The sequence below is a fragment of the Nematostella vectensis genome, chromosome 6 (assembly GCF_932526225.1).
Source record: "Nematostella vectensis chromosome 6, jaNemVect1.1, whole genome shotgun sequence".
Lineage (NCBI taxonomy): Eukaryota > Metazoa > Cnidaria > Anthozoa > Actiniaria > Edwardsiidae > Nematostella > Nematostella vectensis.
Genome location: NC_064039.1, coordinates 13,931,367 through 13,953,165, shown reverse-complemented (window position 1 = coordinate 13,953,165; position 21,799 = coordinate 13,931,367). Strand labels below are relative to the sequence as shown.

General features: G+C 38.6%; 2 protein-coding genes across 4 annotated transcripts; one reads left to right on the top strand and one right to left on the bottom strand.

Moving 5' to 3' along the window:
* Positions 1 to 30: 30 nt before the first annotated feature.
* Positions 31 to 15,650, top strand: LOC116614753 (sodium-driven chloride bicarbonate exchanger). 2 transcript variants are annotated; one of them, XM_048728794.1, is made up of 17 exons: positions 31 to 215; positions 290 to 365; positions 1,969 to 2,121; positions 2,934 to 3,245; positions 3,665 to 4,041; positions 4,489 to 4,737; positions 5,044 to 5,118; positions 5,484 to 5,665; positions 6,288 to 6,465; positions 7,028 to 7,648; positions 9,343 to 9,621; positions 10,014 to 10,192; positions 10,341 to 10,413; positions 10,751 to 10,819; positions 12,029 to 12,202; positions 12,977 to 13,126; positions 13,776 to 15,650. In XM_048728794.1, exons 1-17 carry the CDS (start codon positions 150 to 152, stop codon positions 14,256 to 14,258), a joined length of 3,696 nt encoding a protein of 1,231 aa, XP_048584751.1. In that variant the 5' UTR covers positions 31 to 149; the 3' UTR covers positions 14,259 to 15,650. The 2 variants fall into 2 exon arrangements, with proteins under 2 accessions (XP_048584751.1, XP_048584752.1); XM_048728795.1 differs by lacking the exons at positions 31 to 215; positions 290 to 365 and adding exons at positions 1,246 to 1,662; positions 1,744 to 1,831.
* Positions 15,651 to 16,483: 833 nt separating this feature from the next.
* LOC116614754 lies at positions 16,484 to 20,686 on the bottom strand. Of its 2 annotated transcripts, none has more exons than XM_032376122.2 (14): positions 20,534 to 20,686; positions 20,211 to 20,230; positions 19,601 to 19,666; positions 19,111 to 19,154; positions 18,843 to 18,891; positions 18,729 to 18,763; positions 18,544 to 18,595; positions 18,314 to 18,348; positions 18,161 to 18,209; positions 18,017 to 18,072; positions 17,884 to 17,938; positions 17,401 to 17,538; positions 17,196 to 17,319; positions 16,484 to 17,106 (listed from the first exon to the last, which is right to left on the bottom strand). In XM_032376122.2, the coding sequence occupies exons 1-13, from the start codon at positions 20,595 to 20,597 to the stop codon at positions 17,224 to 17,226; spliced, it is 759 nt and encodes a 252-aa protein (XP_032232013.2). In that variant the 5' UTR covers positions 20,598 to 20,686; the 3' UTR covers positions 16,484 to 17,106; positions 17,196 to 17,223. The 2 variants fall into 2 exon arrangements, with proteins under 2 accessions (XP_032232013.2, XP_048584753.1); XM_048728796.1 differs by lacking the exon at positions 20,534 to 20,686 and adding an exon at positions 20,325 to 20,499.
* Positions 20,687 to 21,799: the final 1,113 nt, after the last annotated feature.

The following is a 21,799-nucleotide window of genomic DNA, read 5'->3' as shown; positions in this document are numbered from 1 at the left end:
GGACAATGTTTTTGTTATTGACGGAATTTCAATAAGGCTTGCGGGGGTCTGGTTCTTAGACCGGCATCGACGAAACCAACCTAAATGTGACGAGATGAAGCCTTTCCGAACTCTATCGAACATTTAAGGTTTTGTTAGCTTGATTGAGAATGTCGACCCCATCGGAGAGACAGGAACTTATCCCTCAAGTATCTCCAGAGCGTCGGCCTCGAACTGTAAGCTTGGTCGATTTTATTTTATAGTCTTTCCTTTGCAAACTGTGTGGTTCTATCCTCACTTCTCGTTGCAGAGCTCCAATCCTCCTGCTCTAGATCCCCACACTCTAGATGTTTTCACGCCTTCCATTGCAGATGCTGATATAGCAGGTAACACATAACATGGCCGATCGATAGACCCAATTATAAACGCGATAGTTCTCGTGCCGTTGAACTTGATGGATTGTGGTGATCATAAGAATAATTTTTGGCACCTTCGCCACGCGAGAATAATTTCCCATGGCCGCTCGTTAGAATACAAAAGAAACCGCACTTCGTTTATTGTTTTCGAAGGATCTCTTGTGTTATTAATGTTCATAAGAACTCGGGGTACTGTCGTATTTAGCGAAGGAACGAGAAAGCACCATTTTGAGGAGTTTTATTTCCTCGTGCGCTCTGTTCTTTTGGGTAGCCTCCGTTTATAATCAGATTTATGATCATGGTGTTTGATACAGTCAAACATTGGAAGACAACCATTCATAAGTCATTCCAGATATTTATTTCCAAAGTTTAGAAGGAGAAGGAACTTTCGTCTTCATCTCTCTGTGCACCAAAGCCACAACGTGTACCGAAGAAATAACGAAATGCTTCGAATTCATTCTGCTTTTTTTGAAGTGAGAAGTTATGTGTTAATTTTATGGAGCTCATTTAAAAAAAATACATTTGAGGTTTTGATCTATAATAACCCTCTATTAATATGTTAAAATCCGCGTATGTTTTTATTTTGGTCTTGTTTGGATTATAAGGCGCCTGCAACCGGCAGTTTGGAGTGACAGGTTGCAAACAATAACTTTTAAATTGGCCTCTATCCAGATTAAAATTTATCTCACTAAAGATAGTTATTTCCACAGAAAAGCCCGAGGTATCTGCTGAAGTATTTTATTATTTTCTTTTGGAATAATTAGGGAAATAACTCAAAACAGTAAAGCAACAAAATTTTGCTATAGCTAAGGGGTCACAAAATTTCCACATGTCATGTCTATGTTTGAGTCCAGATGGCTCCACTATATTGTGGAATACTTTATATAGATAATATGTCTGCTGTAATAATTCTACTCAGAGATACAACATTTGATTATACTTACAGCTAGAAACTGCTCTGTTGGCTCTGATTGGTTTATAAGTGGGGCTGTACATCCCCATACGGTAACAACACTTTACAAAACGCTGTATAATAGCCCTACAAGCGTACGCGAATTTTTTCATGCTTGAAAATTTCCATAATCTTATAAACAAGCCTCATACTCAATTTCTCTTTGTTTATTCCTATTTTTTTTTTCTTTATTGCTCATGCTATTTGCAAGTTATGCATGTTATTACGCGCACGTGAGCCTCTCATGTGGCTGCGTCAGATCGAGGCCGGTCCGAAAGTGACTTTTTTTCAAACATGGCTGACCTTAGCGGGCAGGTAGAACAGTTTATGAAATCTTCATCTTCTTGTCAAATTTTTACCTATTCGATTTCTACAATACTTTTTTGTTTTATTTAGGACAATGAGCCGAGCGAACACAGTGCCTTGTTAGATATTGCAGTCGCAGAGAGTTCAAATTACTATTTCGATGAAATCGATTACCGAAGTACGTCCATATAACTTTACACCGCCCGATACCAGCAGCAACTTTCCGCGTATTCGTGTCCTATTTCCACCCTTATTTGGGATTCTCTCGTTACAGTGTTTGTTAGTTCGTAATTTTGTATCCACTTGTTTTTTCAGATCATCGGCAGTTGTATATTGGAGTCCATCTCCCTCTTCATTTGAGGAATGACACGAACACGAGACGCGGGGCTGCCAGAAGCAAACATGGTCATGGGCACCGCCATCGTCACCGCACCGGCAGCAGAAGACGGGACAGGATACTCGAGGAAGGCAGGTTTCATATCTAGGATCAGTATTTGTCTAAAATGTAGCTTAATGATACGGAAAGCGATAAAATCGAAAGTACGGTCCTCGTTTTAGAATGGGCATTTAAATGGCTTCCTCATTGCTCAATTTTTCATATTGGGAAATGTTTGTTTGTTTGTTTATGTGAATCCCTTAATCAATTTAGTAAACAAAATATCAGAGAATCTCATTTGTGGGTGATTTTGAATTGTTAGTTTTATATTTTTGAGATTTTTTTTAGGCCGCATTGATTAATAATTTTCATTCAAAGCTTCCGTCGATAAAATCGGAAATAATTTCGCTTCGTGTCCTTAGGCTATGCATGTGCTGTATTGTTAAAGCGTGGTGACTGGTTTAACCCTAAACTTCTAAACTCAATCGTCATTTTACGAATGCTACTTTTTCATTACATTTAGTTTTTTTTTGAAAAACTAAAGAAAGTCGGATTTTGTTGTTTACATTGTCCAGATAATAACTAAACATGTTACATTAAGAGTTACATTCCTTATGTAAGTTATGCACTTACCTAATCACAATAAATTTGTATTTGTTCAATGATGTTTCAACATCCAAGCTTGTTGTTTATTTGAACATGATAGAGAAATAAAAGCTCGTGTCATTAGATCTGCAAGAAATTTGATTTTAACTAATTTATCCTTACCCCATGTGTATTTTTTTTGTAAATTCATTGAAACTGTGTTAGCTCATACTTGTACCTTTTTTCTGGTATAAGGAAAAAAGTGTGTCCGAACTGTCCGAAAATTGTGTTTTTATCTTATACTATGATATTTTGCAAGGTCCTCCTCCTGATCCCCACTCCAACCTTCCATCTGAGAAGGTGCGATTCATTCTCGGGGAAGGAGACTTTGCGGATCACCAGATCTTTGGGGAACTAGAGGAATATCAATGTGAGGAAGATGGCAGTGGGGTATGGAAGGAGACTGCACGTTGGGTGAAGTTTGAAGAGGATGTGGAGGAGGTTGGAGACCGTTGGAGTAAGCCTCATGTGGCTACGCTTTCCTTGTACAGTGTGTTTGAGCTCAGAAGTTGTATCCTTCATGGAACAATGTTATTGCACATGAATGCAATAAACACATCACAGATATTTGGTGAGTTTTATTATTTGTTCCCTTTATATATCTTTACCATCTTTGAATCATTAAAAAAGTCAGGTTTGTGTTAGTATAAAAAGCTTGCTTCTTTTATAGTATTTTTTTGCATATTCTATAACAAATTACAACAAATGCTCTAAACATTTAGAATGTTGCAATTATCTCTTTCACCTTTTTCTATGGTAGATGTTGTGGTTTGAAATGCTTCTTGGTTTGAAATTGTTAAAACCAGTTTGAAAAAAATTCAAACCAAGAAGCATTTCAAACCACAACAAATGTGGCATAGTTTGCATTTTTTTCAAACTGGTTTTAACAATTTCAAACCAAGAAGCATTTCAAACCACAACATAGACAAAATTTTTAAAAATATATACAATAGTTTCTAATACTTTCTTGATTTACTTTTTTTGCCCTAGACTTGATTCTTGATGACCTTGTAAACTCTGGGCAACTTGAACAAGACTTAAGGGCACAAATGAAAGAAGTTTTCCTGCAAAAGCACAAGCATCAAAATACCACCACAAAATCTCACAAAAAAACCTCATCAAAGTTTCACCTGGGGCAAGGTTTCTCCCGCAAGTCATCAGCTCCCACTCTAGCCCCACCTGACAAGAACACAATCAAGGAAGGGTCCAGGTCAGTGCCATTCAACTTATCCGCGTTACAAGAAGAAGAAGAGGATTCAGACAGTGCTAACAGCTTTAGAGCATTGCCATCCGCTGTTGATCTGGTATCACAGGGCAGAGAGGGTGATGGAAAAGCTGAAGATGAAGATACAAATAACAAGGAGCAGGTTTGTTTTGATGAGTAAATTTTGGCACACACTTGACACAAAGCTTCAAGGGCATAGCTTCTTGTTGGCAAATACACCTTGGCGTACCTTTACTATTAAAGAAACATTTAAAATAAAGTTATGACTATAACCCATCAAATATAATTTTGTGTAGAGATGGCCAACCATATGAAAATGTGCTTTTCATCTTCAGGGTTATGATAATGTAGCATGTTGGTAGAGCAGGACAACTGTCTGTACCTCTTGCATGAACCCTCCTACTGTATCTCTGGGTTTGATTCCCTTTTCTGGCTTGGAGTTGAGTTTGTTTTAATCCATAGCAGTGTTCATCTGCCAGACATGAATCATAGGCAGCTGTCTGATATAATTATCATATGCCTTTGACTTCACCATTACGTTTCTGTAAGCTGCAAGAATAGTACTTTATTTTGGTTTCTTTATCGCTAGACATATGATTATACCTTCATGAAAAAGCTACCCACTGGCGCTGAAGCATCCATTGCTATGGTGGGAGAATTGGAATTTCTCAAGAAACCAATCAATGCATTTGTACGCCTGGAGACCGGTCAAGTATTTGGTGATATGACAGAAGTGCCTATTCCTACCAGGTTTATCTTTATCATGATGGGACCCCCAAGCACACCAGGGCGCTACCATGAAGTTGGACGAGCAATGGCTACTCTTATGTCCGATGAGGTAACAAACTTTTCTACTATTTGAGAAATAGTAGAGAAATAGAGTTTGTAGGCGTAATTTGGAAGTTTTACTATATGGAAGGTACATTATCAGGGTTCAAAATAGTGGCCGGCTACCAGCGATCGCCTGCTGTTTTCTGGTCTTTGCCGGCTCTTTTTTTCCGTATTCCCCTTATACAGTATTTCAAGAATGCAGGCTTCTTTTGCCACCAAAATCCACAAAGCCGCCCAAACCTAGTAAATTAAGAAAAAAATATTTTTAACACTGATTATTGTCATTTTAATCTGTTTAATTTTTATCTTGTAGATTTTTCATGAAGTTGCCTACAAAGCTCAATGCAGAGAAGACATCTTAGCTGCAATAGATGAGTTTTTAATGCAGGTTAGTGTCTTTTGAATAAATGTTTTCTTTGATATTTGCATCACATTTCCATTTGTACACAAAATGGAATAGGTGGTACTGAAACTGGTTTTGATGTTTGTCTTGTTTACCTGAGTAAACAAACTGCAACTCCCTTGTTTTTTATGTTGTTCCTAACCATCAGAAAATAATAAGGGTGGTAGAAGGGGGGCTGGCCAAAACACTTATTAACATGTAAGAGGGGTTACAAATCTTGTTCCACTTTGTCTGAAGGATTTATCCATTAAAAATATTGGTTAGTAAACAATGAATAAATCCAAGTTGTTAATCATGTATGTTTACTCTTCACTTGGAGTGCTGAAGACAACTATGTGAATTACTTGTAGGTAACTGTGCTTCCCCCAGGTGAATGGGATCCCAACATCCGTATAGAGCCGCCTAGCACTGTGCCCAACCAGGAGAAGCGTCTCGATCGTACAGCTAATGGGGGAGAAAGGAAACATGACGATCTTGGGGAGGAACATGACCCTGCTGGGGACAGGGAGGAGGCCCTTAGGAGAACTGGCAGGTGGGTTCTTACCTTCAAACTAAATGCATTGATAACAGGATTTTTTTTTCTTTTTATACTGAAATGAGTTGTCTTAGTACAGTACAGTATGTAGGGGTATTCCTAGAAGGGTTGACCAATCTCAACCATAAATACTGACTTTGAGACACTGTTATTTTGTTTAATTTTGAATATTTAAATATTACATTACCCAGGGATTATTTTATGTTTAAAGAATGTCGATCAACCACCTCTTTGTTATTGTTTATCATTGAAAGTACAACAGTTTATTTGCAAGAAAGCTCCAATTAAGTTTGACAAGTTATTGACAATATTTCATAGAAAATATCTTGGTTACTCGCTTGAATTAGTTGATTAGTCGATTAATGGATGCTTAGTGTGACTTGGCATTTAGCGGGAGCATAAAATTGCTGTTCTTATTGTAGGATTAATTAAATTTCACATTGACACAAGGGGATCTTGTTTGCTAATGAATTGCACAGCTATTTCAGCTTATTTTTTTGCTGGTGGTAAAATATTTGTCATGCAAGATGAATCCTGTGAGATTGATATGCTTGTTCAATAAAACACAAATTTGATTCAAATATGTGGAAAGCTGGATGTGATGTTTATTTCGTTTTAGGTGGTTTGGAGGACTCATAGCAGATATGAAGCGATACAGGAAACGGTTGTGGCCAGGGGATCTCAGAGATGTCCTCAGTCTCCAATCCATTGCGTCTGTCATCTTCATCTACATTGCTTGCTTGACCCCTATCATCACATTTGGGGGTCTGATGAGCACCAAGACAGGGCACATGATGGTAAGTGGGTACTCAACTCCCACAAGCAAAATATGTAGCCCAAGGAAAATGGCTAGCAAACAGCACCATACAATGGAAATGTTATCAAGCTTATTTGCAGTAAAACAACATGGTGTTCAAACAGTTCCAGAACCAAGAGATTTTGATTTCCATCTCAAATAAGAACCTCATATTTGTAACAGTTCAATCTTGTTCAGGTGTAGCTGTAGGGGGTGGGAGTATCTTAGTTATTGTTTGTTTCAGATTTTTTTCAATTTTTGCAATTTAAAGAAAACTATGCTATTAGGAGAAGGGCCCAATGTATAATGGGCGTTTCCTAACTACTAGCCTATTATAGTAGCTAGTTAAGTAGTGCTTGATTTTTAAAACTACTGGATAATTTAAGGCTCACCACACACAAAGTATTATTCCTTACGGTAAAAATTATTGATTTTTCTCATTTTATCTGGAGCCCCTTTTTCATCTCCCCACAGCCATGCCGCTAGCTAGCCCTGTGTGTTTCCATACAATAAGTACAGCTGTATCTGTTTGAGTTGCTTATACTTGATGCTTTTTTTTGCAGGGTGCAATGGAACAGATGCTTGGAGGAGCAATTGGTGGCATCCTGTTTGCTTTATTCAGTGGACAGCCCTTGATTATTCTAGGAGCAACAGGTCCTATGTTAGTTTTTGAGGAGATTGTTTATACCTTCTGCGAGAGGGTCGGCCTGGAGTACCTCTCCTTCCGTCTCTGGATTGGCATATGGACAATGTTATTCTGCCTAATCCTTGTTGTCACTGATGCAAGTGCAATGATTTGTTACTTCACCCGTTTCACTGAGGAGACATTTGCTACCTTGATTGCCATTATTTACATCTATGAGGGGTTTAAGAAACTTTTTCATATCTTGGATGATTATCCGATTCATATAGGCTACATAGAACATCATGAGTGTTTCTGTATCAAACCTGAGACAGTCATGACTAATGTATCCTTTCCAAATGGTTCATTTGTCCTGAAAGAAGTGGAAAACCTGACTAAGCTGTGGGTACCAATACCAGACTGCGTCCGAGCAGGTGGGGAGCTGCGTGGTGATGGTTGCAGTGAAAATGTATTTCTTCTCTCCGTCATGCTCTGCTTTGGAACATTTGTTCTTGCTATCACCTTGAAGAATTTCCATTCCTCCTCCTACTTCCCATCAAAGGTAAGGCTATAACCATACCATTTAGAATGCTCTAGGTATAATATATGTTTTAGAATGCTCTAGGTATAAGATGCATCATTTACTCATGTTATAGTATGCTATAAGTTGTAACTATACCATTTACTCATGTTTTAGTATGCTATAAGTTGTAACTATACCATTTACTCATGTTTTAGTATGCCATAAGTTGTAACTATACCATTTACTCATGTTTTAGTATGCTATAAGTTGTAACTATACCATTTACTCATGTTTTAGTATGCTATAAGTTGTAACTATACAATTTATTCATGTTTTAGTATGCTATAAGTCGTATGTTACTATACCATTTACTCATGTTTTAGTATGCTATACTTTGTAACTATACAATTTACTCATGTTTTAGTATGCTATAAGTTGTAACTATACCATTTACTCATGTTTTAGTATGCTATAAGTTGTAACTATACAATTTATTCATGTTTTAGTATGCTATAAGTTGTAACTATACAATTTACTCATGTTTTAGTATGCTATAAGTTGTAACTATACCATTTACTCATGTTTTAGTATGCTATAAGTTGTAACTATACAATTTATTCATGTTTTAGTATGCTATAAGTCGTATGTTACTATACCATTTACTCATGTTTTAGTATGCTATACTTTGTAACTATACAATTTACTCATGTTTTAGTATGCTATAAGTTGTAACTATACCATTTACTCATGTTTTAGTATGCCATAAGTTGTAACTATACCATTTACTCATGTTTTAGTATGCTATAAGTTGTAACTATACCATTTACTCATGTTTTAGTATGCTATAAGTTGTAACTATACCATTTACTCATTATTTAGTATGCTATAAGTCGTAACTATACAATTTACTCATGTTTTAGTATGCTATAAGTTGTAACTATACAATTTACTCATGTTTTAGTATGCTATAAGTTGTAACTATACCATTTACTCATGTTTTAGTATGCTATAAGTTGTAACTATACCATTTACTCATGTTTTAGTATGCTATACTTTGTAACTATACCATTTACTCATGTGTTAGTATGCTATAAGTTGTAACTATACCATTTACTCATGTGTTAGTATGCTATACTTTGTAACTATACAATTTATTCATGTTTTAGTATGCTATATATTGTAACTATACCATTTACTCATGTTTTAGAATGCTATAGGTATAAGATGCATCGTTTCCATGAAAGAAACAACAAATAAAATGTTTGTTGTGAATGAAATGCAAATTACAATACACAATATTAATTTAAAGACATGGTTCTGTTTATAAAGGCAATTAAATAAAGTGTACCTTGTTCGTGGGTAAATACAAAAGTTAATGAAATTATTGTTTTATTGGTTGATTATATAGTCACATACTACATACAGGAGGCTTTACTACAAATTAAGATACAGATATTTTCTGAGAAAGTTTACTATGAGAGTATGCATTGAATATAACCCGTTTTAGTGCTATTTAGTGATCAACAGTTGGGTAGGAGTAAATGACTGGCTACACATATCTTGTCGCTCTACAAGAGAAATTAGAAAAACGATATTGCGTAATTGGATATCCTGAATTCTCCCTTAGCATGTTTTGATATGGATTGAGGTGTATTTCTCATATGCCTATCAAATGATACTTTATCCTGTTTTCAAAAATACTATTTCAATGAATGTGTTCATTATTTTTACAGGTCCGTGCCAAGATTTCAGACTTTGCAGTCCTGATCTCTATTATGGTTGCCGTTGGCTTGGACTATGCCATAGGAGTCGACACGCCCAAACTTATGATCCCCTTGTCATTTCAACCGACTGCTGCTCACAAGCGTAGCTGGATCGTACCGCCTCTCGGTAATAACCCTGGGTGGACCATTCCTGCTGCTGCCATCCCTGCTATCCTTGCCACCATCCTCGTGTTCATGGATCAGCAGATCACTGCTTTGATTGTCAACAGACGTGAACACAAGCTCAAGGTGGGCTTTCTCCTCTTTGGGGTTCGAATTGGGGATTAGAGGCATTTTTAGTGGAATAAGGGAAGCTGAAGAAACAAGCAGAGGCAAAGTTCTACTGTATAGGGGTTTGAATGTGGGGATTTGGAGGGATTTTTAGTGGAATGAGGCGAGCTGAATGAACATGCCAAAAGCGCAACTCCACTGTATGCAGACAATCATTTGATAAATCAACCAATGGTTGAGATTAAGAACTTTTGCATTGCCTGTCAGCACTAGAAACAATTTATAAGTAAATTCCAATCAATGCAAATTAAGAAACCGTAAATAAATAAGCCATATTTAAATGCTATCTGGCAAATACTTCGATCTGCTTTGTATCCTCAATCCTAATGTCTTGGTACTTTAATTTTTAGAAAGGTGCTGGCTACCATCTTGATCTGCTTGTTGTTGCTATCATTGTTGGGATCTGCTCTATCCTTGGCCTTCCCTGGGTTGTTGCAGCCACTGTGCTCTCTGTATCACATGTGCAGAGCTTGTTTGTGGAGTCTGAAGTCACGGCTCCTGGAGAGAAAACAAAGTTTCTGGGAGTAAGGTGTGTCTTAACTATAAGAAAAATTAGTTCGGCTTTTAAGTAACTATTTCACACAGGCCTAAAGCTGGGCAAATAATAGAGAGTGATCACGTAATAGGTGGCTGTTTTTTAATACCACTGTATAATGCCCTTTTTACATCAACCACAGAGAGCAAAGAGTGACAGGCTTCATCATCTTCTTACTTATTGGACTCAGCGTGCTGATGACTCCAATTTTGAAGGTATGTTCTAGTCATGTGCCACCTCGCATATGTTGTAAGGTCATTAGGCCCCACTCTTTCACTGTAGAAAATTTGCAAAGGCACAGAAACAATTTGCATAAAACATATTTTTTACCAAAACTTTTGTTTTACTCTCTCATCTGCCTGTTATATTCTCTCACATCTACATAGTGTTTTAGGGAAATGACTAACCTAAGGAATTTTGTTTTCTGTGTGTATTTGTATATTCATGAATGTATCTCGCTCCAGTACATAATTATGCCTTTGTTGTACAGGTTTTCTATACATGAGTTTCTCTGTTCTCATATATTTACGAATGTATCTCTCTTCTCTCCAGCACATCCCTATGCCAGTGTTATACGGACTGTTCTTATACATGGGTTTCTCTGCTCTCAAAGGCCTTCAGGTGAGTGCAAACACATAATGCAATAGCCATCTTAAGAGTGTTATTTCCCGACGTTCTAACAGTCGTCCCGTAATGAGATGGCTACACACAGACTGTTGTTTTGTTGTCTCAGTTTTATAAGTGCCTGAACATTTTGCTATGGCCAGTGAAGCAAACTCTAACCTCACTGATTCGTTTGCTTATTTTTCGGGCATCTGACATTGCTTTGATCTGTTGCCATAGCCCCTGAAGATAGTGTTCCTGCCAGTGAAGCATACCCTATACCATCTGACATTAATCTGTTTTGATGTCATAGTTTTTTTGAGCGCCTGAAGATAGTGTTCCTGCCAGTGTAACATACCCTATACCATCTGACATTAATCTGTTTTGATGTCATAGTTTTTTTGAGCGCCTGAAGATAGTGTTCCTGCCAGTGAAGCATACCCTATACCATCTGACATTAATCTGTTTTGATGTCATAGTTTTTTTGAGTGCCTAAAGATAGTGTTCCTGCCAGTGTAACATACCCTATACCATCTGACATTAATCTGTTTTGATGTCATAGTTTTTTTGAGCGCCTAAAGATAGTGTTCCTGCCAGTGTAACATACCCTATACCATCTGACATTAATCTGTTTTGATGTCATAGTTTTTTTGAGTGCCTAAAGATAGTGTTCCTGCCAGTGTAACATACCCTATACCATCTGACATTAATCTGTTTTGATGTCATAGTTTTTTTGAGTGCCTAAAGATAGTGTCTTGCCAGTGTAACATACCCTATACCATCTGACATTAATCTGTTTTGATGTTATAGTTTTTTTGAGCGCCTGAAGATAGTGTTCCTGCCAGTGTAACATACCCTATACCATCTGACATTAATCTGTTTTGATGTCATAGTTTTTTTGAGTGCCTAAAGATAGTGTTCCTGCCAGTGTAACATACCCTATACCATCTGACATTAAAAATCTGTTTTGATGTCATAGTTTTTTTGAGTGCCTAAAGATAGTGTTCCTGCCAGTGTAACATACCCTATACCATCTGACATTAATCTGTTTTGATGTCATAGTTTTTTTGAGCGCCTAAAGATAGTGTCCTGCCAGTGTAACATAGCCTATACCATCTGACATTAATCTGTTTTGATGTCATAGTTTTTTTGAGCGCCTAAAGATAGTGTTTCTGCCATTGAAGCATACCCTATACCATCTGACATTAATCTGTTTTGATGTTATAGTTTTTTGAGCGCCTGAAGATAGTGTTTATGCCAGTGAAGCATCAGCCAGACTTGATGTACCTACGCTTGATCCAGATCACCCGAGTACACTTGTTTACTCTGATCCAAGTCATCTGCTTGGCTTTGCTCTGGGTAATCAAGTCTACGGCTGCTGGTCTTGTTTTTCCCATCATGGTTAGTATCAGAAGTGCCCCCACACGTGACTTCCCACGCATGCTACAATCAGTGACAATAATAGCTGAGACTTTTTGACCACTTGCAAAAAAAAAAATATCACATCTTATTTTCCTGTGAAAAAGGCAATTACCCCCCCCCCCCCCCCCCCCCCGATTCAATGTTGGCTGGGACACAAGTGCTTTGAAACAACATCTGGGGGGTGGGGGCGGGGAGATTTTGAAGAGATGGTATTGTCTGTTGATCTAAGAGGGCCTTTTTCTAAAATGGGTGGGGATATTGGTAGGGGTCTCAGCATTTTTTTCACGGATTGTACGCACTGGTTGTGTCCAGAACGTCATCTTTTAAAAGTCAGCCTCTGTGCTGTACTAATCTCATCACTCTGTCCTCTTTTGTTTCATTGCCTAATTTGGCCGTGCTTGTACGCCTTACATGGCTGTGTTCATTTCTCTGTATTGCCTATATGGCCGTGATCTATTCTTTGTATTATCTTACCCAATTCTCGTCATTGCCATTTATGGTCTTACCCAATTCTCTGCATTGCCTTATATGGTCGTGCCCAATTCTCTGTATTGCCATTTATGGTCGTACCCAATTCTCTGCATTGCCATTTATGGTTGTACCCAATTCTTTGCATTGCCGTATATGGTCATACCAAATTCTTTGTATTGCCATTTATGGTCGTATCCAATTCTCTGCATTGCCATTTATGTAACAGCCCGTGTATGGGCTGTTTATAGTTCACCGACTGATGCGTTGCGATGTGTTATTCAGGTTGCTCTGCTAGTCCCAGTCAGGAAAGGTCTGGAGAAGGTGTTTACCAAACAGGAGCTTGAAGTACTGGACGATCTGATGCCTGAGACGATCAAGAAGAAGAAGCTTGCCACATCAATGGCAGACATGATTGATGGACCAGTTGACCAGGTAAATCCATTTCTGACTCTTACCACCTTTATCCTGTGTTTCCCTGCCTAAGCTTTCCCTCGTGGTTGGCCTTTGCACTTACCCTGCAGAGGGTCCGCACGTTACTTGCAACAGGCCATTCCAGCTATAAGCATGCATGCACTCACCATGGAAACCTACCTCAAATACCGTCATGCAAAGCGTGCTTCGTTTGGTGCAAGCTTAAAAATGTGCGCGATGCATTCTGGTAGTTGGGGTAGGTTTCTGTGGTAATGCGCGCGCAAACTTATAGCTGGAATGGCCTATTCTATCATGGAATTTCAGTTCTTGGGTCATCAAGGGGGGAGTCCAGTGTCCCATGGTATTGGGTTGGATTGCCTAATATTCAGCTCATAGCTGGTGTCCGGCGAATAAAAGGCTCATTTGCCTCATCTGGAACGAGAACAGGTGTTTCCTATAGGGGATTTTGTAAATTTTCCAATTGAATAGAACGAGGTTTATACTTTATAAGCGCTATGTTAATGCTACAGTTGTTTTCCCATTCAGTGACTGTACTTTATGTTAGTAGCCTGCAGAGCAGCATAACACCAAATCCCGGCTATAAATTTGGCACTTGTCCTTGGCTACAGCACGCCCTCTGTTTTTCAATCATTCCTCTCTGTTTTTTCAGGACGAGGAAGACGATGGCAACCCGCCGCAACCGCCCGAGAAGAATGGCGACACGCCGGCCAATGGCTCGATCACCGTGGATATACCGATCAACATCACCGATGAGATGACCAAGAGCTCTCTCTGGAAATCCTTTGTCAAGGACGGTGCGGTCAAAACTAAGGATAAGGAGAGAAAACACAGCCACTCAAAACACAACAAACATAGGCACAAACATGGTGGACATGGTGGACATGGAAGGCACAAGCGCAGAGAGTCCGACAAGGAAGACAAGGACGACGATGACCAGGACAATGGACTTTGGTTGAAAAAAGATCGGAAGCATCTCGACACTGACGACGATGCACCAATTCAGCTCCGAAGGTTGGACACGATTGACGAAACCCCAGTTGTCGACCCAAAGGAGGCGGTCATTGATATCCCCGATATAACGGTATCAAGCTCCAACGATTTTGATGCTAGCGACGATAAAAAGGAGGTGTAAAGGACGTTACCGGTGATCGATGGCCTAGGGAAGGTTTTCTACTACTGAAAGCCCATTAGTATGGAAATATTAGAATATCGAAGTCTTCACAAGGCACACAAGCTCTTCTGGAATTTTCACTTTTGAGGAGACTTATTAACGTTGCCTGACGTGGGTGTTACAAGTTACGATATTTTGATCTGTGTTCTAAGCACAGTTCTGCAGACAGTTTATCAGGGGAAAAAAATCAAACCGCGGTTACCCGTTTGCCTTTTGACGTTCTGGCGAAAAACATAGTTTAGCACATTTGGCGGGAAATGTGGCATTTGGTGGAATAAAGTGCAAAACAGGTGCTTGACTTCAACCGAGCCAAAAGTAATAGTAATTGTGCAAATTGTCAAGGAAAATATATTATTTCAAGAGTCAAATGATTAAAAACACTAATTCATGGTCTCTCAAACGTGAGCTCATAGAAAATTTGAGGGGAAAACTGCTGAGATAAATCACTTACCGCTAGATGGTGCTCCTGAGGTAAAAACGAAAACCGCAGATTGCAAACTTGACCGCAAATCCTTGTCACATGACACTCAGAGGTTTGACGTTTGAGGTTTCCGAGAAAATACGCGATGCTAAATGTCTCTATTATTGGTAGTTCTATTGCTTGAAAAACGTCGTTTGTGTCTGAACCTTTTACAACACGTAGTAGAGTCGTGCTTGTATTCTGCGGCGTAGCCAGGATTTTTGACAGGGGGGTCCCAAAATGCATTTCCCCTGTATTTTAGATAATTTCTCATATATTTACTGTATTTTTGGCTGCTAGAAGGACCCCATGCCCCCCCCCCCCCCCTGCGTACGCCCTTGGTACTTATCTCCTATCTGAACTCAGTAATTCTTATTTCATTGCTTATCGCATGCCAGGATAATCTGCCTTATACTCAGTAATTTAAACCATCATGTTTAAATAATCAATGAATGTTCGATTCCAGAAAATATCCATCCCACACCTTTATATATTTTCACCTTTTTGGCACACCACCTCTTGATTGCTTTGCATTACATTGCGCTTCATTGTAATACTACATACTCAGAAAATCACACTTGCTTATCGTTACCAATTTTATTTTTCTACTAAATTCGTGTATAAATAATTATTGTACAATATATTGATATAGGCCTGCTGGGAAATTTCTTTTTTTGTGAAAAAAGAAAAATAGTGTTAGCTTGTGCATAAAGAAATAGTGTTAGTCTGTGAAAAGGGACAGCAATACATTTATCAGAGATTTTCTAAAAGTATTAAGCAAGCTTCGTATTATTTATATTCTGCTACCGTAGTCAAGGCAATGGTTGTCAGGTATCATGTCTTGGGCTGTGTGAAAAACGCTTGGATTTTAAATAAAATAAAATATAAAAGAATCAGTGCCTTTATTTTCTCTTTAAAAAATAACAGCAAATCTTGCTTGATGTAAACAAAATAACAATTTTCCCCATGAAGAAACACCACCAAGGCTACTGTCAGATGTACTGCATGGCTCCATACAAACAATAATGAGGTCAATTTTCTTAAATTTGATTGATTTGATTTTCATGCATACTTAAATTTGAGCCCTTCCCCCCCTACGACCTCAATAAACAAAAAAGTATTTAAAATCTAGGAAATGTATACTGCGAAGTTGTCCTCCTTGTCCGAGCTGATGATCTAGTCGAGAGTTTTGACCCTCATACTTTCATATATATTTTTTTGCATGAAATATCATGTAAAATTGTGCAGGGTAAGGTTGCAGTTTTTTTTTTTCAAAATCACCCTCCCCCCCACCTTAAAAGTCAAATGGTCCGCCTAAAAGGATGCATGTTAAGGAGTATACATTTGTACAAGAGAACTTGTCTCTTGATTTGTATATTGTTTTTAAGAACATTTTTCTATATAAAAAAAGGATAATGTCCAACATATGAAACATTGTATGAATATCGTTTAGTGGATTTGCAGGCTCTACTGTTAAGAACTTTATTTCTACTTGTACCTGTTAACTGATAATTAACTGTAAATCCAAATCAGAGCCCCCCCTTTGAATTTCCTTTTTTTTTTCGGAGGAGCCCCCTTCAACATCTTCCCTCCCCCCAACAGTTTATTTAATGAACACTCCCTAAACTCTAAAATGGATCAGACAAAAACCTTACCTCCCAATAATACACTAGTACAATGGTGTAGTAGGTTTTGCAGTCTTTTTATTCAAAGTTATGCAATTCTGTAGTGACTGCAAATATATTATTTTCTCTTTTCTCATTTACAGTTCTATGTACATCAGCACAAGCTAAAACCTAGTCATTAACAATTCTTTCCTACTTACAGATACAAACTTGACTGTCATACACTCACTGCAAGGCATTCAATTTTAGATGTTTCATTCATGTGGCTGTGCAAAGGGTTGACAAGTCAACATCTAGAGGGGCCACACCCAACTCGGAATCATGGGGGCCCATGAAAACATGGTGTCGCGGAACCCTTTCCCGCCCTAACCCCCACTCATCCGGAACACCTTATGCAGATGACGCCCTAAAGGTACACAGGTGCTCTGGGTGTGGCCCTTAAGATGGCACAGTGACCACAAGGTGTACCTGAACAAAATAGTACATTTTCATAAAAGATGTAAAAAATGTGAGTGTAAAACAGCCAGTTGTCATGTTTAAGCTGATACTAGAATCGTACATGTCTGTCAACTTCAACCTTGAGCATTTTTGTCAGCTTCAACCTTTGACATTCCACTGCTATTATACAATCAGTAGAATGAATATGGAGTGTCCCAGGTACTAAGTAATAAATAATTGATGAGATTAATAATTAATCGCTAAGCTATGGAAAGTCAGTCAATCCCTGCAACAGAAAAGGAAAATAACGCTTTAATTTTGATGTCAACCGTCATTCAAAACACACATATTATTGTGCTATACAACAGTACTTACAGCCTGACCAAAGTGTGCCAGGAACCTTCTACTGAGCAGCTGCACCAGGGAGGAGACGGTTTCGGAGATCACGCACTCTCTCCCTCAAGCGCCGCCTGGCACGGGTCACAGGGTTACCCCTCCTCTAAAACAGGAAAGATAAACATGGTTAGAACATTGTATATTGTATAAAATTATACGATTCTAGTAATTACGTAGTGCTGACCTTTGGTAGTGGGTCGGTTTGGATCTCTTGGTCTGTGGAGGTAGCCTCTGTCTGTGTCTCGCATTCGTTTGTTAAGACACAAGTTGTTTGCACTAGTGTGTCAGACATTTCTATTGATGCCTGAGTCCCAGTCTCAGCCTAAAAAATCAACCATTTAGTTATTTTGAATGCTATGGTATGGTGACTTGGCCATTAAGACTATAATAGAAGTCTTACAGTCTAAAATACAGCCCGATGGGCAGTATAGCACAAATGGGCATAGTATCGCACAAAAACTGCCTGGTTAGCAAAACGATGCAGTGGGCTGTTTCTGGCCAGCTTTCACCCAAAATTTGAAAAAAAAAAAATGCTTAAAACTCCTGAAACACAGTTGGCAGAAAGCTAAAATAACTGATAAGGAGACATCAGAGTGAAAATGTCAATTCAGGCAAATTTCACCTGGGCATTTTTTTGTGTGATAATGTGAAATCCTTTATTACTTACTGTTAGTGGCTTTGCCTTGGCTTGTTCTAGTTCTTTTTTTAGCAGTTCAATTTCCCTAGACAGTAGATTAAGGCATTTAATTAGTTTCAGCTTTTTTGTGACGTTGAAGAGAAAAAGAAATATTGGGGTTTACCTGTCTAGGTCATCCCCAGTCTTCTTCATGTTGCTGAGGATTTCTTGTTGCTCAGCCTGACATAAAAATATCATGTGGAGTAAAAAACTGAAACTGAGGATATTTTGATACACATAATTAACAATAGTAAAAATGTTTCATTACCAGCTCTATCTCAGCTTTCCTTTTCTTTGAGCGCAGGTCTTCAATGGAACTGAAAAGAATCCAGAAAGATGTGTTATGAAAGAGAAATTTGAAAAGAGAAGATATATTTTGTTTCTAAATTTGTATTATTTTATTTATTGTTTTAATGTGTACCTTTCTGTCTCGCATGTATCACATGTGCTAACCGTCTGAAAAAAAGATGAGACTTTACTAAGTATCACTCATTTGAAAATCTCTGGATAATCTTGTGGCTAGAAATTTTCTCCAGGAAACCTGTGATATGCATCAGACGCATTTTTAGCTGTTGGTTTTTGGTTAGTGGTGGGTATATCATCAGAGGTAGATGCATATGCACCACATGAATTCCTGAAAGATCAACTTACTCTGTCAACCAGCTCAGAGATGGTTAATCCAGCAATGTATAAACACATCGCGCTGTTGGCATAAATAGATGTTAATTAGCATTGCTCATCACTATTGAACCTGTAAGTACTGTAAATGAAAGGCTCCAAAAAGTAAAGTATTTTAATACATTTTTGGCATAACCTAGTTATTGAAGAATACTTACCTCTCCCTCTCTTCCATTAGCTTGTCTCTCTCCTCCTAAATTACAAGAAAATGATGTTTCTTATTATCTTGATGCAAGGAAATCTTCAGTAAGTATCTCTCTTTTAGCACTAACCTGTTCTTTTAACAGTTCCTCCATTAGTTTTCTGTTCTCAGAAATAGACCTTTGATAAACAAAGAAATGTTACCACCAGCTTTAACCAATATGGATAACAACCTTTTCCCCAAACCCCTTTCCACCCTCCCTTCCCCCTTGATCCTCCCACTTCCCCCATCATATTAACAATAGCTTCACCAATGTGTTCCCCTCCTCTCGTCACATTTTCTATATACATATCCCTGTAGTTAATGCAGCCCTTTTAACAGAATAGAGGTTCACATACTTGTTTACTTCCTGAACTCTTTGTCTTTTGTTGTTGTTTTCCTCCTAGGATCAAAGTGAATACAGACAATAAGTGATAGCAATATGTATGGGTACCGTGCTCACAGTTTTCTAGCTGTGTCATATATAAACCCAGTTTACTTAATATGTCCCATTGAATCCAAGTTTGGAACTTTGGAAACTGTTATTGTATGCCCTGCATGGCTTTTAGATTTTTATTATCCATGAATGCATTGTATCGAGAGGGAGGGGGGGGGGGCGTCCAAGGGTCTGAACCAGACCCTGCTCATGTGACTCGATAGATTTGACTCCGGTTAATCCGGTTTTTGTGTATTTGTAAAAAAACAATTTCTAGATGGATCTAGTGACCTTTTACCAGAGCTAAGGATGCCGATTTGAACTTAATTGATATGTGGTCTGTTAATCACTGCTACCCTTCGTTTGTCTCTAGACACGCCCCTGATTGGACAATGTCTAATTACTATTGATACCTTTTGTGTTTTGACCTGCAACTCTAGTCTTTTCATCTCTTGCATTGCAGCATCAAGTTCCTCGGTCTGAAAAAGGTGTCATCGTTAATTCGCCCGAGAATGAATTGAGAAAGAAAGCCTAAACATTTTACCCAATAAAAACTTAAAGACGCATTGTCACCAGTGTCTTCCGGAGGTCCGACGGAAACCTCAACCGTTAAAAGACAAAAGAATCTACTAGAATCCGAGATATTTAACAGGCCATCCGCTCTAAATTATCAATCACACTCTCAAAGAAACTTACAACAGACACACTGCTTTCAATATTTTGAAATATTTTTCGCGTTTTCCGTTAAAAATGATCGGAGATTGTTGAGTAATCGACCGGAAGTAAACTGGTGACAATGCGGCTTTAATTGATGAGGCAATCTGTTGTTAGATGTGAGAAATGTTTGAAATTTTTCTTTGTTTGTGTTTCACTGAGACCCGAATTATCAACAACATTAAATATTCACTGTGTTCCTAGCCTGTTTTTTTATTTTTATTTCTTCTCACTCGGCGTTGTTTTTTATACATCCCATCATTTTACCATCACAACCATTTATGTAACAAGCATCATCTACAAGCTTACCTTTTGCCGAAGAATAATATCTAAAGAAAAATAAAAACCAGAATTAAATAGCTAAAGTAAAATAGAAAAAAAAGGATGCGTTAAAATTGTTTGCAGACAGAGAATTCTATAAACCTCTTTTTCGCGGAGATGTCAATTGGCCGCCCATGGTTCGTTTTACCCGAATCACTAGTGTTAAACGTTAAAGTCTGCCTTTTGTGAGTCGCTTTTTTTGTATGCCGTCTCTTGAAACTTTTTGATGTCTCACTTCTTCTTCTTTCAAATGTACGTGATATTGTCACATGACTTTCTGATCACGTGGTATGTTTGTTCACGTGACTTACCTTTGTCTTTGCTGGAAAAATTCTTCATCGAGCCGCCCCGATAAACTGGATTCCTGTGAGACATTTTTAAAAAAATAGAAGAGCAGAAAAAGGTCGACCGATCAGTTCGGGGTCTGTAGAAAATCTGGCGGGAATCCTTAGCAACCTTTGTTTACATCATGATTTACGTAATAGCGCGCGTACTGTGAGTTACCGCTGTGGTTAAGCTGAGCCCGCATTAGAGTGGTCATAATATGTTTCTTGAACGGCATTTTCCGGTTTGATTTATCGGGAATTTTATTTATCGTTGGAAAAGGCAGGAGGCTTCTATTGCAGATGGCCTCGTCCCCAGGCCCCTCGTGACAGCCGTCTGTTGTATAATATTCTCTGCGATAAGCTGTCTCCAATGCCTGGCGAGATAGGGGGCGTTTATTAGGTCATTTATGCACAAGTCAATTGACAGCCCGATCCCCCGACCCCCGGGACATACCAGGGAGGTAACGCGGTCATGCGGGGGATTTAACACCTATTTAACACCTGTAGTCCACCGGGGGGCAGGGGATTTAACAGAAGCCCTCAACAGGCCGGGAAAGGGGGCGGGGAATTAACGCTGAACTGGAAGTTGCGTCCCCGTTTTTTCCCCGGCGTATTCAAATTATAATTTTTTAACAAAGATACTTGCTTGCAAATCTAAATCTATGATAGTATTGACTGAAGAAAAATATAGTTTACTCTCTATCTATCGATGTCTGTTGATTTTTAAATTTGGGGTAGCATGTGCTGAAAATACTAGAGAGGGCCCGGAAGTGGGTGTAACATGCATACGCTTTTTCTCGCCGAAGTTTTGTTCACTGAACATGGCAGCTCAAGGAAATGTATGGCTTTCTATGGTAAGACGTTATCGGAAAACACTGGGGCCATGTATCGGGGGTTTTAACAGCGTCACAGGCTCCGGTAGCCGGGAAAGTAACGCACATTTCACACCAGATGAATGTTACTTTTCCCGCTATGTCCCGGGGGTCGAGTTCAGCTACCAGGCTATTGTACTTTTCTAGTCCCCCTCGTACCGACAATAAAGCCGGAAGTATCAACCGATCAGTTGACTTTTGGTTTATTGTAAAATACTTTTCGAGCGATTGGGCCACCATTTAGCGTGAGACACCCTAAAAGATAGCAGAATTGGAAAAATTTCCTCCCCCGGCGTGAAAGCCCCTAAAAGATAGCAGAATCGGAAAAATCCTAAAACACACCAGTAGATAGCAGTTGGTAAGAATTTTATACCCTAAA

Bases quoted from the DNA above. Each gene is read 5' to 3' on its own strand.
- LOC116614753 (XM_048728794.1), top strand. From the start codon at position 150: ATGTCGACCCCATCGGAGAGACAGGAACTTATCCCTCAAGTATCTCCA. The intron at 216-289 runs GTAAGCTTGGTC...TTCTCGTTGCAG, and splicing joins CAGAGCGTCGGCCTCGAACT to AGCTCCAATCCTCCTGCTCT. The intron at 10,193-10,340 runs GTGTGTCTTAAC...CATCAACCACAG, and splicing joins ACAAAGTTTCTGGGAGTAAG to AGAGCAAAGAGTGACAGGCT.
- LOC116614754 (XM_032376122.2), bottom strand. From the start codon at position 20,597: ATGTCTCACAGGAATCCAGTTTATCGGGGCGGCTCGATGAAGAATTTT. The intron at 18,892-19,110 runs GTATGTGAACCT...TGTTTATCAAAG, and splicing joins AGAGTTCAGGAAGTAAACAA to GTCTATTTCTGAGAACAGAA. The intron at 17,539-17,883 runs GTAAGTAATAAA...TTGATTTTTTAG, and splicing joins CCAAGGCAAAGCCACTAACA to GCTGAGACTGGGACTCAGGC.